The sequence below is a fragment of the Trachemys scripta genome, chromosome 2 (assembly GCF_013100865.1).
Source record: "Trachemys scripta elegans isolate TJP31775 chromosome 2, CAS_Tse_1.0, whole genome shotgun sequence".
Lineage (NCBI taxonomy): Eukaryota > Metazoa > Chordata > Testudines > Emydidae > Trachemys > Trachemys scripta.
In genome coordinates this window covers 185,803,078-185,818,702 of record NC_048299.1, presented here as the reverse complement: position 1 = coordinate 185,818,702, position 15,625 = coordinate 185,803,078, and the positions used below count along the sequence as shown (strand labels likewise).

At 43.7% G+C, this 15,625-nt stretch overlaps 1 protein-coding gene across 5 annotated transcripts in view; it reads left to right on the top strand.

Annotated features, from left to right (window-relative positions):
• Nucleotides 1-15,351, top strand: part of CNDP2 (carnosine dipeptidase 2) — a 28,952-nt gene extending 13,601 nt beyond the window's left edge. For all 5 annotated transcript variants that reach the window (XM_034762514.1, XM_034762513.1, XM_034762511.1 and 2 more), the window contains 9 exons: nucleotides 1,074-1,236; nucleotides 5,151-5,239; nucleotides 7,903-8,103; nucleotides 9,106-9,190; nucleotides 10,029-10,189; nucleotides 12,039-12,203; nucleotides 13,122-13,263; nucleotides 13,769-13,916; nucleotides 14,516-15,351. In XM_034762514.1, the coding sequence (XP_034618405.1) occupies nucleotides 1,074-1,236; nucleotides 5,151-5,239; nucleotides 7,903-8,103; nucleotides 9,106-9,190; nucleotides 10,029-10,189; nucleotides 12,039-12,203; nucleotides 13,122-13,263; nucleotides 13,769-13,916; nucleotides 14,516-14,585 (1,224 nt within the window). In that variant the 3' untranslated portion in view covers nucleotides 14,586-15,351. The remainder of the gene's footprint in view (nucleotides 1-1,073; nucleotides 1,237-5,150; nucleotides 5,240-7,902; nucleotides 8,104-9,105; nucleotides 9,191-10,028; nucleotides 10,190-12,038; nucleotides 12,204-13,121; nucleotides 13,264-13,768; nucleotides 13,917-14,515) is intronic.
• The last annotated feature ends 274 nt before the right edge of the window (nucleotides 15,352-15,625 follow it).

Here is a 15,625-nt window from a genome sequence, read left to right as displayed (position 1 = left end):
CAGCCATGGTTTTGTAACTGGTTTGTGATGCAGTTTACTTAGCTACACTCAGGGCCAGCTCCAGGGTTTTGGCCGCCCCAAGCAGCCAAAAAAAAAAAAAAAAAAAAAAAAAGCCGCGATTGCGATCTGCGGCGGCAATTCGGCAGGAGGTCCTTCACTCCGAACCGGAGTGAGGGACCGTCCGCCGAATTGCCGCTGAATACCTGGACCTGCCGCCCCTCTCCCGACTGGCCGCCCCAAGCACCTGCTTGAGAAGCTGGTGCCTGGAGCCGGCCCTGGCTACACTGGTCCTATTTTGAGTTGTAGCCACATGATAGTTTTGGTGCACATAACAAAATTCATTCTGCATGTGGGGAGGGGGTGGCTTTTTTGGGGGGTGGGGGGGTTCTTATCTTTATGGTTCTCTTGCACACTAGACAAGATTAGTCTGCTCAGGCCTTTGGCATGGGAGACGCATGGCTAATAAACATACTTTATAAGTGTAAACCGCATGTATGGATACACTCCAGATTTAGAGCCAAGGATGCCACTAACTGGTAATAAACTTGGTGTAAAAAGCTCTCATGTAGAGAGGGCCATAGTACAACTTAAGAGTTTTTAGAATCTAGTATTAAACTTGAGCTCGACTCTTCATCTGCTGAGTTAAGATGTGCAGAGTTTGACACTTAACATTTGTTTAAACAACTTACCGTGTGTGTGTGTGTGTGTGTGTGTGTGTGTGTGTGTGTGTGGCTAAGGCTTTCCTCTTAAAATCATAAGCAAGAATGTTAATATAAAGTATTAACTTCACCATCCAAAGTAGCTTAGAACACCTCAATGTTTTGCTACTTGCATATGGCTTGTAAAATCACGGATTCTCTCACCTGCACAGTGCTGCAGTGCTTAGTTTGTCAAAAACTTGCAGGGAGAGAGAGAATCAAAACATACATTATTTTTAACAAAACAAAGTGTGCATGCTTTGATATTTAATTACTCTACAAAGCCAAATTATGGATCTAAAAACTGTGCTTCTAAGTACTTTACCCTCTCCTATATTAAAATGCATCCTATGCTAAAATTCCTCTTATTTCCAGCTCCCTGATGGGTCAAAGATTCCACTACCTCCAATCATTCTTGGCAAACTTGGCTCAGATCCACAAAAGAAAACAGTGTGTGTTTATGGGCATCTGGATGTCCAACCTGCAGCCCTGGACGATGGCTGGGACAGTGAACCCTTCACCTTGGTAGAAAGAGATGGTAAGGACTATAGACTTTCTGAGAAGAATCCGAGCAAGTGTTCTCTTAAACTCCTAACTGGGACAATCTCTCCTGTGGGGAGGGTGGAGAATGGAAGAGCTTGCAGCACTAACTTTCAAACCTTCCTCTAAGTGTGTTAAGAACAAAATGGTAAACAAGGAGGTTTGAGTGTTCACATTTTTTCCTTACTTAAAGTTAGAGGTGTTTCCTTCCGGCTCGGAAAGTCTAAGCAGTGCTTGCACATTTTCCCTCATACCCACAGTGAAATGGCAGTGTTGAATTTGCTATTGGTTTCCATGGTAACTCACTGGTCATAAGCAGTTGTTCACTAGGGCTGAATTCTTGTGCTGTCAAAACTAGCAGGCCAGAGCAAGGGAAGTAGCTCTGTATGACGTTTTGACCCTGGGATTCTTGGTTGCAGCAGGCACCAAAACCGCTCCTGGCATAATTTAAACAGTCCCCTGGGCCAAGGTTACTGCACCTTCCCTGGGCTGCCTGTGCCGTGCCTTGCCTTGCAGCGCAAGCCAGAATGGCCATTATGGTGTCTGCTTTGGCTTAGCTAGGTGGGGTTTGGCCAAGTCTGCACTAGGGGTATCATAGAACAGTGCAAGCTGTACGAAACTTGTGCCTGGGGGAATTTTCCCCCCTGGACAGACTGGCATCAAAGGGCTATGGGGTGGGGGCCACACACCTCTTTTGGTGAGATGTAACAACTATTCCTGCTGACACACAGCCACCAATAGTAAATTGTGCTGAAAATACTTTCTTCCTCCCCCCTGATCCTCTAACACCTGCCCTGCTATGATGGTCCCTCTCCATGTTTCAGCAGATCACAAGTTATTTTTATGGCCTTGAGATTCAAAGGTTGTATGACTAAAAATCTATTGACAAGATAGGCCACGCTAGCTTAAATTGATCTTGTTAGCTTTGATGCATATGCATCTATCAGTGCCTCACATACAGGCTACTTAAGCCTTATCACCTTTTGATAATCATTTGGTGTTACTCCAACACATGAAGTTGGCTAACTTGGACTTGATCATTGCTGGTAGTTAGAGCAAAGGGCTGTACCATGTCCTTGGGTTTGGCCCCACTGTGCCACTGGAGCAGCACAAAGGGGTAATAAAGCTGCATAATAAGGGCTGATGGTTCCTCTAGTGTAATGAAACCTGAGGCTTGATGAAACTGGTTCTGCCTTGTCCTGCCTTGCTAGTGCTGGTCCATAGTGGGCATAGCCAGAGCTCTGCTGCAATTGGGCAATACTCTCACGGTGTAAGTGTTCCCTTAGGGATCACTTTGTAACATGTCTAGGACTCTTGAGACTGCTCTGTTCTGGTTCCTAAACCAGCCCAGGCTGGCCTTAGGTTTGTAGGGATGGAAGATGCATATAGACACCTTTACTTTTTTTCTTGGGTCTCCTGCTGAGCACAACTTGGTTAGACCCCAAGACTGAGCTCATAGTACTTAAAGAGGTGCCTATTCATTAACACTTCTTGGCTTGCATGAACTGTATTAACAACCTTCAAGTCATCTAAATATTTCAATGTAGCTAAACCTTGTCCTTTCTACTATTCCCTACGTTTAGTGAGAGAAAGTATGTGTGTTGTCTCTTCAGAAATGTGTTGAGCTAAAGGATCATTTTAATAAAGTAGCACCAAGTTCTTGATTAGACTTCTAAATGCACAGGGCTGAGACTTCGCATGAAAATCAGTCTAGCTGTAGTTGCTCTTGAACACTGAGACTGATAGCAATTTATACAGTCATATCAGAGATTAGAAGTTGAACTGTGGGAAAGCACTAATTGTAAAAAGGAAATGTATTTCTGGACTATACCACTAAACTTTTGCTAGCAAAATAAATGTATACACCTAGTATATTATATTTCTTGGTATGAAGGTGAACCTGATCTACAAAATACCTCTTCAAACACTAAATGACTTTAAAAAGCAGTACCCTGCAGAATACCATATTTTGACTTGGGGGGGGGGGGGAGAGGGGGGAAGGGAAAGGAATTCTATGCCAATTTACAGATTTTTAAGGCCAGAAGCGATCATTAGATTATCTATTTTGACCTCCTGTATATCACAGGCCATAGGATTTCTCTCCCAGTTACTGGGCCCCGTGTTGAACTCATAACTTGTTAGACTAAAGCATATCTTCCAGAAAGGCATCCAGACTTGATTTAATGACTTCAAGGGACAGAGAATCCACCCCTTCTCTTGGTAGCTTGTTCCAGGTGTTAATTACCCTCACTCATTTAAAAACATGCCTTAATTCTCATTTGAATTTGTCTGGCATCAGCTTCCAGCCACCAGTTTTATCTTTCTCTACTAGATCAGAGTCCTTTAGTACCTGGGATTTAGAATACTTTCTTGATAGTACTAGTTTCACTGTCTGACAGTCTGTACTTGGCTGTGGAGGAAATAGCAGGGACTTGGCCCTAAAGTCAGTGGTGAGGTGAAGCCAGTTCACACCAGTTCGCATGAACCGGTTGTTAAATTTTGAAGCAGTTTTAGAACCACTTGTTAACTGGCTTCCCTGCAAGGGAAGCTTTGATGGGCTCTGGTGGGGAAGCATGTAATTCCTCTTCCCGGCCGCCGTGCTGTGCTGAGGGAGCCATGTGGGCTGCCTCCTGGCCATGTTGCTGCTGCTGCTCCTCCTCCTGGGACCTCTGGCCCTGGGGCTCTTGCTGCTGGCTGGTGGGTCCCTGGCTGCTCTGCTGGGCTTGGCCTATGTCCTGCTGCTCCAAGCTGCTGTCCCCATGTGAGTACCCACCACCCTGCCCGTAGCCAGTCCATGTCACACCCCTTGCCTCCAGCTAGCGCTGCCCCATGTCCCTGTCTGCAGCCAGCCCCATGTCCACTGGTGCCCTGCAGTTCCCAGGTCAGTAACCCTGCACACCTGCTTCAATGAGGGGGGCAGGGAGCAGCTGGGACCCACATGTGTACACCCTAGGGTGACCAGATGGCAAGTGTGAAAAATTGGGATGGGTGTGGGGGAGTAATAGGAGCCTATATAAGAGACCCAAAAATCGAGACTGTCCTTATAAAATCGGGACATCTGGTCACCCTAGCACACCCCCAGGGAGTGACGGGGACCCACACATGTGAAACAGAGCTCATTTCTAGTTCAGGCCCATCTTTTTAAAAACCCTTTAGGTAGGGTTAACATATATCCATATTTTCCTGGAGATGTCAGGCTTTTTGGTTCTTAAATCACCGTCCGGGAAAATACGGACGTATGGTAACCCTGTTGGTACAAAAAAAAATACTGTGGCACATCCCTTAAATCAGAACTTTTTATAGGGAACCAGTTAAGATTTTAGCAGCTCATCACTGCCTAAAGTCAATTTAGAGCTCTTCTGACTTGATCACTTACATGTTCTCCAACCGTGTCTTTTTTTTTTTCTACTGAATCTTTATGAAAATGAGTTTTCAATCTTGTAAAGATTTTTCAAGTGAAAACTTCAATTTCTGTCAAATCTGATGCTAGGCCACAACTCTGAGCCTAAAGTGTCAAGTGACGCTGACAATGCCAGCTTGGAAGAATCTGAGGCAAAGCTAAAGACACACTAGTGCTAAGAATACCTGATGTGAGCAGCATATTGCTAGCATATTAAGGCTTGCCTGTGTGGGTTAAAGTACACCGCTACCTTGATATAACACTGTCCTCAGGAGCCAAAAAATCTTACCGTGTTATAGATGAAACCACATTATATTGAACTTGCTTTGATCCACCAGAGTGCGCAGCCCCACCCACCTGGAGCACTGCTTTACTGCATTATATCCGAATTCGGATATATGTCGGGTTTCATTATATCGAGGTAGTGGTGGGACAAGCTGTATGCACAAGATTTCATACAGACTTTCTCCTCCGCCATATCTAATTCTTCTCCCTGTATCTGGCTGCTGTAGGAAAACTGTACGGGCGAGGGTCAACAGATGACAAAGGTCCAGTGCTTGCCTGGCTGAATGCCCTAGAAGCTTATCAACAAACTAAACAGGTATTGTACCTAGAATACATTGTACTAAACTCAGTTTGTTTAAGGCAGTACAAAGGTTGTCCTAGCCACAGGTTAGTCAAGTCTAGTGAAGGATACAGTAATGGTGCGGTATCAGTCTGAGATAAAATCAGTACTGTCATTTTGTGCAGTTGGACACTATTCTAATTGCTCAATTTGGTTATAGCATAACTAGTTTGACTGGTGAGCTTTGTGTCTTTCTGAGCAGCAATTAGGACACTTGTTACAGTCTTACTCCCTCAGTGTTTCTTGTTAGCCAAACATGGAATGAGACCACTGTAAAAAATGCTGAAACCTCTTGCAGGAGAATCAGTCAAGCATAGCCAGGTCCACTGAAAGCTTTTTGTCAAAAGCCTCTCTGCTCTGATTTTTAACAGTTTGACTCTGAGGAGTAAAACTGCTGTGCAGTTTGAGGCTAGGAGAGGCAGATAAGTCGAGACTGCCACTGAATTTGCAACTCTGCCAAGTTTAGGAAGATAATCTAACTTGACATAGGAATATGTTCCGAAATGCAGTTCAAGTTACCAGTTGGAAAATCACTACTATGCCTCAACAACCCCTATATTATAGTAGAAGAGTAAAGCTGACACTCTGAGAAGTGGCATGTCTGTTTTTTCTTTTTAGTAAAGTTCACTGCATGTTCCTTTTTAATAATAATTAATAAAAAAATTGGTACCAGCTGCCTATGATTCCAAAGGAATATGAATAGATGGAACTGTCTTTCTCTTTGTAGTAAGCAGTCTCTATGGGCTTCTCTTATGATAATAGCATCTGTCTGGGATATCTGGGTTCTATTGTCTCTGGCAGACTATATCCTTCTGCCTCCATTTCTCCACCTGTAGCGATGTGGATGACTGTCTCGGGCTAAATATATATATAATATATAATTTTTTAAATGTCTTAAGGCCTGCCTCTGATGGTACATACAGTTAGAGGTGTATGTACAACTACTCTTGTTGAAAGGTAATTTAATGCTGAAATCCTCTTAATAGTTCTAACACAACGAGTTGTACAAAATGTAACTAAGATCATGGATGGGGAAGATGTCTCCAAGTACTGCCAAGATGGGATTTGTTTCTGTGGAAAAGAATGGTGAGCCTAACTGCTGAAAAAGCAACTAGCTCTTGGAACAAGCACTAAAAGGACCACAGAATTCACAAGCGGGACTGAGGTGCCTGCATGCAACAGTTAGGCACCACTGGCATTCCCAACCCCTTGCTTAGTTACCTGAGAGTCAAGCAGCAGCTAAAGTCCCAAGGCACATAAGTTTCCACCAACAAATTCCTGAAGGCACCTACATTTCAGTAGCTGGGCTGGCCCAGTGCTGCCCAAGACCTGACACTGCCCAGCAGCTCATCTATCTGATACCCAAGCTCTGAAAGGATTCACAGATTAGGCTGTCTACCTTGCCTTTTGGACTCTGAGCACACCACCCAGACAAAAGGAGCAGGAGGTGCCCTTATACCCCCTCAGCCCAGTGTTCAGAGCATTCCTCTGGGCTGTGTGAGACCCAGGGCTGAGATTCTGCCTGAGGTAGTGCAGGGAGTTGAATCCCCCACATCCCAGAAGATGTGCTGTTCACTATGGGGGAATTGTGGGGCAGGCATCTCATTCTCTCTTGTTGGAGTTTGTTCCACTTCGTGTAAAATAAACACAAATTGGGCCAGAGAGTAAGTGACTCTGTAGTGGTCAGGACACTCACCTGGGAGGTGGGAGACCTGAGTTCAAATCCCTGCTCCACATCTGGCAGAGTGAGGCTTTAAACCCAGGTCTCCCACATCCTGGATGAGTACTCAACCACTGGGCTAAAGGTTCTGATAGGGGCTGCTGACATCCCCACCACTATCCCTTTGAAAACAGACTGACCTGGTTTAGGTATCTCCCTCCAGGAGTGACTCCTGAGTGGAGGGAAGCACATTCCCTCTGACCTAGTGCCATGGGCCTAACTCCCTTTTGAGGAGCTGGGATTAGGCCACACCTCTCTCCTCAGCAGTTCCTACTGGCTAGCTCAGTTGGCTTTCTGCGCAGCATTCATGAATCCCCTTTGGCGCACAACTCTCCCTATGTATTGTATGGGTAGCTTGGGTTTCTATTTCAGGTTTGTGAATTCCACTAAGCAGGAGGGTGCCTAAAAGTTAGGTGCTGCAATGCTTAGATTCCTCTGTGAATCTCAGCCTCACAGTGAAGTTATTCTTCAGATAGAACATAACAGGCCAGACTTGCTGTCTTGGGAACTGTGTGCTCTGAATTTTTGCTGATAATAAGGACTTTGCATCAGTAGAACTGCAAGCACTTAAATATATGGAGATATTTCTCATGGAACTGGAAGGGACCTTGAAAGGTCACTGAGTCGAGTCCAGTTCCCTGCCTTCACTAGCAGGACCAAGTACTGTCCCTGACAGCTTTCCCCCCATCCCTAAATGGCCCCCTCAAGGACTGAACTCACAACCCTGGGTTTAGCAGGCCAATGCTCAAACCACTGAGCTGTCCATCCCCCCCACTTCATAAAGTTACACTAGTGTTTCTCTCCTGGAACTAGAATGCCTGTATTCTACACTTACTTTAATTGCAAGAACACACAACAAATCTGCATGAACTAGTATCTGAGCAATGTTGAATGTTTCCATGCTTGTTTCACTCCAAAGGAAATCCCAGTGAACATCAAGTTCTGTCTGGAAGGCATGGAGGAGTCTGGTTCTGAAGGCCTAGATGAACTGATTTTTGCTCAAAAAGACACTTTCTTCAAAGATGTGGACTATGTTTGCATCTCTGACAACTACTGGCTAGGCAAGAAGAAGCCATGTATCACATATGGCCTCAGGGGAATCTGCTATTTTTTCATAGAGGTAAAGTCCTGAAGAGTAAACCATTCATTACTGTATTTTAAAGTCATGTTGCTCACAAACTGAATCTCTTTGTTTAAAGAACTATCGTTTTAATTCTTGGTATTAATAGCCTGGTACATCCATTGCTGATCTACATGTGGTGGCTTTTCTTTTCTTTTTTTAAAGATGAGCAATTATATCTTTCAGTCTGATATAACTAGCTCTATTCCTGTATGCCCCGTGCATAGCACCCTTCACCCCTCCTCCCAACACCGCATGAGCAATGCTATCATGCTTTGGGAGGAGGTTGTACCTCTAAAACTGTTGTACAAGATATCTTGCTGATTAGCAATGATTCAAACATCCCTGGTGCCAAGTTGTAGCACGGATCTTGAGGGCTGGTCTAAACTTGGGGGTGGGGGGATCGATCCAAGATACACAATTTCAGCTACGCTATTTGCGTAGCTGAAATTGTGTATCTTGGATCGAATTACCTGGGGTCCACACGGCGCGGGATCAACGGCCGCGGCTCCCCCGTCGACTGCGCTACCGCCGCTCACTCTGGTGAACTTCCGGAGTCAACGGTGAGCGTGTTCGGGGATCGATATATCGTGTCTTAATGAGACGTGATATATCGATCCCGGATAAATCGATTGCTACCCGCTGATATGGCAGGTAGTGAAGACGTACTCTAAGTGAGGTAAGAAACCCATAGGTTGAACAACATGGCAGATGTTTTTAAGTACTGTCGACTTATGGCATTGAATCAGATTGTAAGGCCTTTGGAGTAGGAAATGTCTCATGGTACACTTGTACAATTTCTAGCACAACAGGACCCCAATCCTGGCGGAGGCCTCTTGCTGCTATCGCATTCAAATAATCAACTGTCTGCTCCAGATACTTGCAGTATAGCATGCAGTGTGTTTGCTGATCTTTACTAGGGGTGTAGGCCATTGAAGGGTTATTTAAAACACTGACAAAACTAATGTCTGTCTGATTACAAGCTTGTTTGCTTCAAACCAGGTGGAATGCAGTGACAAAGACCTTCACTCTGGAGTTTATGGTGGCTCAGTACATGAGGCCATGACAGATCTCATTGCTCTGATGGGTAAGAGAAACATATTTGCCTTCTATACTACAGCATCAACGTTGCCCAGTCCATGCTTGACTAACTGTCCTATAATATATATAAAATTCATAGTAACTAAGCGCTTCAGTTCAAGTTAAAACTGTTAATTTATGCTGTAAAGGGCTCCAATGTGAAATTTACTGGGCACTATTTGACTGACTTTAAAATTAGCCAATCCCACTGAAATGGTGATGTTCCAGGAGAGACAAGCAGGAGAAACTGCAGGCAAAATGCCCTAGACACTGAAATACCCACCTGAGGAAGGAGGAGTTGTTTTGATGGTTTTTCATCAAGGCTTTAGAGAAAGCTGAGGAAGACCTTGACTTATGGTCCTGGAGCTCAGACTTGTCAGTAAATGGCTGCTTCCCTGACAGCCATCTTATAAAACATAATGCAGAACTCTCCATAGAAGAACCTGATTTCAAACCTAGCCTAACAAAGAAAGGTTTATAATTAGACCTTTGGCTTAGAGTTCAAGGAAATGCAGGTCTTGAATATACCCATTGCATGAGTCACTTCACAACTAAAGTTGACCCGAAGAATTGCCAAGTGTCTCTTAATTGGGTTGTACACAGTTGTAGCCACCCTATTTATGGTATATAAAGAAGGCTTTCAGTGGGTTAACTAGTCTTCAAGAGTAGCCTCTAATCTGTGTCTCTGCTTCCTTTCTGTCTCCTGACAAAGGAAGTGTTTGAAGAAACCAAGGTTTCAAATGACATGGGTTTTTATTTTTAACAGTAACAGGGAAGCAACACTCTAAAGAGTGGTACTTTAAGTCTGGTCTCAGACACTGATCTTGCAGGCTTTTCTTTTGTAGGCTCCCTTCTGGATAAGAGAGGGAAAATCCTCATCCCTGGCATTAATGAAGCAGTGGCCTCACTTACTGATGAGGAGCTGGAGTTGTATGAGAAGATTGACTTTGACCTGAAGGAATATGCAAAAGATGTGGGAGCAACAAAATTACTACATGACACAAAGGTGCAGTGCTTTCTTTCCTTTTCTGTCCCCGCCTCAAAAAGTCCTCTTTCTGCTGTACAAATTCTAGGCTGAAGCCTTCACTGCATCTGAGAGGGACACTTCAGTGCCAAATTCATCTATGGAGGCAGCTGTAATTAGTTTTTTCCATAGGCAGCATATCTATACTTCAGCACAAAAAAGCTCCTGCTGCTATATGCTAATGTGCACTGCATTTGTAGTGCACTGGGAAAAACTGGCTTCTAGTTTTGCTACATGCTACCTACCCTTTGGGAGAGGTTTTATATCTCCCACAAAAGTGTCTCTTCCTGTTTAAAATAGCTCATCCCACTGCAGGATTGTTACCTACAGTAACGGACACTGTCACCATAGTACAAACACATTATCAGACTTTTTTTAAGTGTGTGGCTTACACTAGTTTTAAAGATGACATGATACACCTCAATCTCAATGTACCTTATGGTAAGGTAATATTCAAAGTCTCTAGGAAGAGAACTGATCTTGGCGAACTCAGTTAGCCTAGACTCCTAAGTGCCTTTCTTTTACACATTCTTAGATCTACCTTCTCATAGCAGCAGTTTCACTTCCCCAATGTCCTATATTTGAGAAGGCAATCTGCATCCTTACTCCATTGAGCCTGGATAGAGATGGAAGGGTATTGTAGATGCAATAATTACTCTTAAAAGGCCAATAGCTATCATTTCTCTACATATTAAATGTAGAAGAAACACTATCGCTCAGATGCAACTGACAAATGTTGGTGCTCTTCTAATGGTGGTTGTCAGATTATGCAGCCGTGCTAACAGTAAAGTCCCTTAACTAGTTATTAACATGTCACCAGACTCTTAAACTTTAGACACAAGATTGCGAAGTCTGAACTTCTCATACATAACATCTTAACAGGAATGGTGTGACCATTCCAAAACAACATGGAATTCCTATACATGCTGGTCATGTGTAGTAAGGTGCAAGCATATTACAGGTCTTCAAGTTTTAACATACACACAGTTTTCCTATGCTTATTTATCTCTGATCCTAAAAGGCAGAACATTGCTTTCTCAGCCTTGTATCATCCTTTCCCACAAATTTTGCACTCTCCCCTTCTTCTTCTCCTCCTCCTCCCCTCCCCCCCCCCCCCAAAAAAAAAATGCTGGTCTGTCAAATATGGATAACAAAACTGACTTCCCAAGCTGACCCTATGCTTCATGCTTCACTGGCAGTTCTACACATCCAGAGACTATCTCAAATGACAGCCCTTACTGGCTATAACAAAGGGTAAATGGTGTGCACAGATAGAACCAGTTGTCTTGTAATTTTGGCTACCAGAACTAAAATGGAACACCATATAAATATTATTCTACCAACTGCTTCCAGATTAGATATGAAGGAAGAATCAAATGGTTGGCAAAGCTTTTCCTACTATCTGAGCACCTTAGCCAGTCAGAAATCCTAGGGAAATGAGATTGAAGATGAACTCTTGATTAAGTGGCAGTCCCAATATTGCGCATCAGATAGAACATATTAAGAAGAGTTGTTACCCCACCACTGGGCAAAAGCTTCCTTTCAAGACTGCTTTTATGAGGCCTAAACTGAATTTTCAGGGTAGGAATTAATTGACTGTCTCTTTCGGAGAGGACTAATTCAGATACTGTATCTGAACACCTTGTTCAAATTGCTGCTTCAGTTGCTATCTATGCTTGAACCAGACATGGTTTAATGCAGGTTGTCTTGCCTGCCTTCGAAAACTACTTTTTATCTTGAAATTATGGCTAAGTAACTTCTAAATGGCTAAAGAACTCTTGGCAGTACTCCTGTAATCTTAACTCTTAATAATTTTTCCATCTTTCTGCAGAAAGATATCCTAATGCACAGGTGGCGATACCCATCCTTATCTCTCCACGGAATTGAAGGAGCCTTCTCTGCCTCAGGAGCCAAGACTGTGATTCCACGGAAAGTAACTGGGAAATTCTCAATCCGGCTAGTGCCAGACATGACTCCAGAAGATGTCGCCAATCAGGTAGGTATAAGTTGGGAATGGCTGAATCTTTGCTTTTTAAAAAAAATTCCCACTTCCACCCTTGTACAAGCCTGAACGGTGTTAGAACTGCTGCTGTAGTTGCAGGGTTTTATCTTCTGTGCTGTCCTTTACCTCTAAGACGTTTATTTGGATCCAGCAGATGTAGGATGCATCTTAGTTCTGACATGACCATAAACTGAAGGTTTTGATATGGTGTTGGTGTCTTAATCCAGCTGTGATAAGTATTTATTGTTAGTTATGAACTATTTAACTCCAGGGTGCATTATAGACTGCTCCAATAACACACTTGGAAAGCCTCACTTGCATAAGTCTGATACCTAGTGGGTTGACATCCACTGAAGGTGAATAACTTCTGACTTAGTGAGCTTCCGCCTTAAGGCTGATAGGCCTTTCAGACTCTAGGTGCTGAGCATTTGAAAAACACCCACTGAGAACCACCAAGCAGGTGGCTGTTGAGTTTTTTCTGACAATCTGGCCGTTGTATGAGGAGCTACTTGAGGCAGGGGTTGTCTCTGTGCAGTACCTAGCACCGTGTAGGGTTCCAAGCTGATGGGGCTTCTGCGTGTTAGAATTCTAGTAACAGCAATCTAGCCAACTCTTAGAACCGAAGAAGTCTTAACTAGTTTGGCAGTTGGTCTCTTGCTAATCTAGATTTGTGACATGTTAACTGACTTCTTATAATTCTAACACTGCCCACAAGGTGCTTTCAGTATACAGGAAGACACTGTCCCTGCTCTGAGTTTGTGTTACAATAATAGCCTTCAGGCAGACATTTCTTGCTACATTAGCTTCACTTACAATCTGTCTATCTAGTAAGATGACCCAACAGGAACTTGTATAACACTTCTGAATGCGTTAATCCTAGACTTCTAATTGTTCAATCCTTTGGTACAAAAGGTTCAGGATTACCTCACCAAGAAGTTTGCTGAGCTGCAAAGTCCCAATAAGTTCAGAGTATACATGGGCCATGGTGGAAAACCTTGGGTGTCAGACTTCAATCATCCCCACTACATGGCTGGCAGAAGAGCAATGAGGACAGGTCAGTGGACTTAAGATTTGGGAATTTAAGTCTAGCCTGTTCTGACACATCAAATGTTGATCTCACTAGTGCCAGCATTAAATGGGAATATCAATGTAGCAGCAAGATGTCAGGATTGTACAGTATGGTTGGTAAGCAAGGAGCTATGCAGGTGTAATACCACGATGTACAAAGTCCTACTTGGTCAATACTAGGATGAAAACTCAAGGTGCTGCAGCAAGTAGTGGTTCAATAGGAAGTGTTTTCCCTTAGCATCATACTAGAACCAGTCCATTGACTCTGGCTTTATGTTTTTGTGCATTAAACTCTAGAAGTGGGGATCAGGAAGCCAGTTCTACTTTTTGGTTGCACCCTCCTCGTAGCAGCAAACATTGGCCACCAGTGGGTCAAATCTGCCCTTCAGAGTTCTTTGGGATCCCCAAAGATGGCAGGTGATCTAGTAAGGAAACATGCTAGGGAAGATGCAATAACTCAGGAAAACTGACACAAACTCTTTGTATTTTAGTCTTTAAAGTTGAGCCAGACTTGACAAGAGAGGGAGGAAGCATTCCTGTCACTCTGACCTTCCAAGAGGCAACAGGCAAAAATGTAATGCTGCTTCCTGTTGGAGCTGCAGATGATGGTGCCCATTCTCAAAATGAGAAACTGAACAGGTAAGAGACACCGTGATGTCTTGATGAACTGGGTGAAATTTTTGGATTTTAAGAAAAAGTAGATTTAGCAACAGCCAAAGCACTTCAATTTTTCACTTTGTATTCTAATAAAATTGAAGGAAAACGCAAACCTTAAATGCCCCCAAATCAAAATGTTTCAGGTTGAACAAAACATTTCATTGGTTTGGTTTGATCAAGGGTAGTTTTGGAATTGCAACCATACCAAAAAAAGCAGCTATTTGCACAGCTCGACTTGTTACTGTATCAGCTGGGGGCCATAGTACAAGCCTTGAAATGCACCAGTACTCACCTGTGGTGCTGGTTGCTATTTCTCCTTTCTCTCTGAAAGGATTTATCTTGTTCCTTCTGTAGAGGAGCTATGACTGGTTCTGTACCTCTGTGTACTAAATGCTCACTGCATACAGTTGCTTGCAATTCTACAGTCTTGCTAGCTTCCTCTTTGCTTAACTTCTCTCATATTGTTGGTCTGGCAGCTCTTGATGCAGGCAGAATGCACTTGTGTTGCAGATACTGATGTCGGTGGGTGCTCACAAGAACAGAGACCAGATCAGACTAATGCACAAAACTCTTCTCCCCAGGTATAACTACATCCAAGGAGTGAAGCTGCTTGGCGCATACCTATATGAGGTATCTCAACTAAGGGACTGAACTAAGGAGGTGAAAATCCCAAACATGAAATCATTTTGTGGTCCAGAGTTCTGGAAATCCTGCTGACAAGCAAGCTCAGACTACCAAATACCTACAGCTTTACTTCTCCCTCACCCCTCCCATTTTTCACCCACCAACACTCAAACTCCTGCAGAGGAAAAGCAACAGGCCCCCCACTCTAGAAATCCTGCAACACCCAGTACCAAATACTGCTTCCAGTGCACACTCCATTCTCTCCTTCTGCAGCTGGAGAGATGGAAGAGACCCTTTCTAAGGACTCTCCAAAATCTGACCAGGGGTTCTGAATCCCTTCACACCTGCCCTTTCTGCTGCTTTGAATCCAGCCTAGAGCTTGCCATAGGCACTCTTCCCCTGGCTTGTTTAAGACCAAAGTGAGAACAAACAACTCTCTCTTCTAACTTCATTAAACTAGCTAATCAGCTAAAGAACTCTACATCTTGACCATCTGCAGTAGCTGAAGAAGATTAACCTAGAGTCCATGTTAAGTCCTGGAAGCACTCAAAGTGACAGACTACAAAGGGTATACTGGAATTCCTGCAGGCTGTAATGGGGCCATCTCTGCTGCCTCGCTGATGAGGCTAGGGGTGGAATTGGTAACTTGTTGTCTATAGCTCTTGCTGTTCATGCTTGTGGTATCAAGGTCTGCAGACAAATTTGGTTATAAAGCATGCAATGAAACTTGCATTTTTCTAAAGCTGGCTTTGTACTTATGTAAATTCTGCTAAATTAAAAAAAAAAGGCTCTATCACTTGGCTATTGGGTATTCTTTCAAATACCTTATCTGAGACTGTAAAGGTCAATTCTGGCTCATGGACACCAGCCCACCACCATAAGGGTCATAAAAGAACTAAGTGCTTTTTGATGCAAGAATATCATGGCTAGGAGAGAAACAGGGAGGAGGGAGTGGAGTGCAGCACTGAGTGGGCAACTGTATCTGTTGCACAATGCCTTGGAAGACCTGGGGAAGCTCCTGTGGATGTGAGCATGATTCTAAACCAGTGGCTCCCAAACTTGTTCTG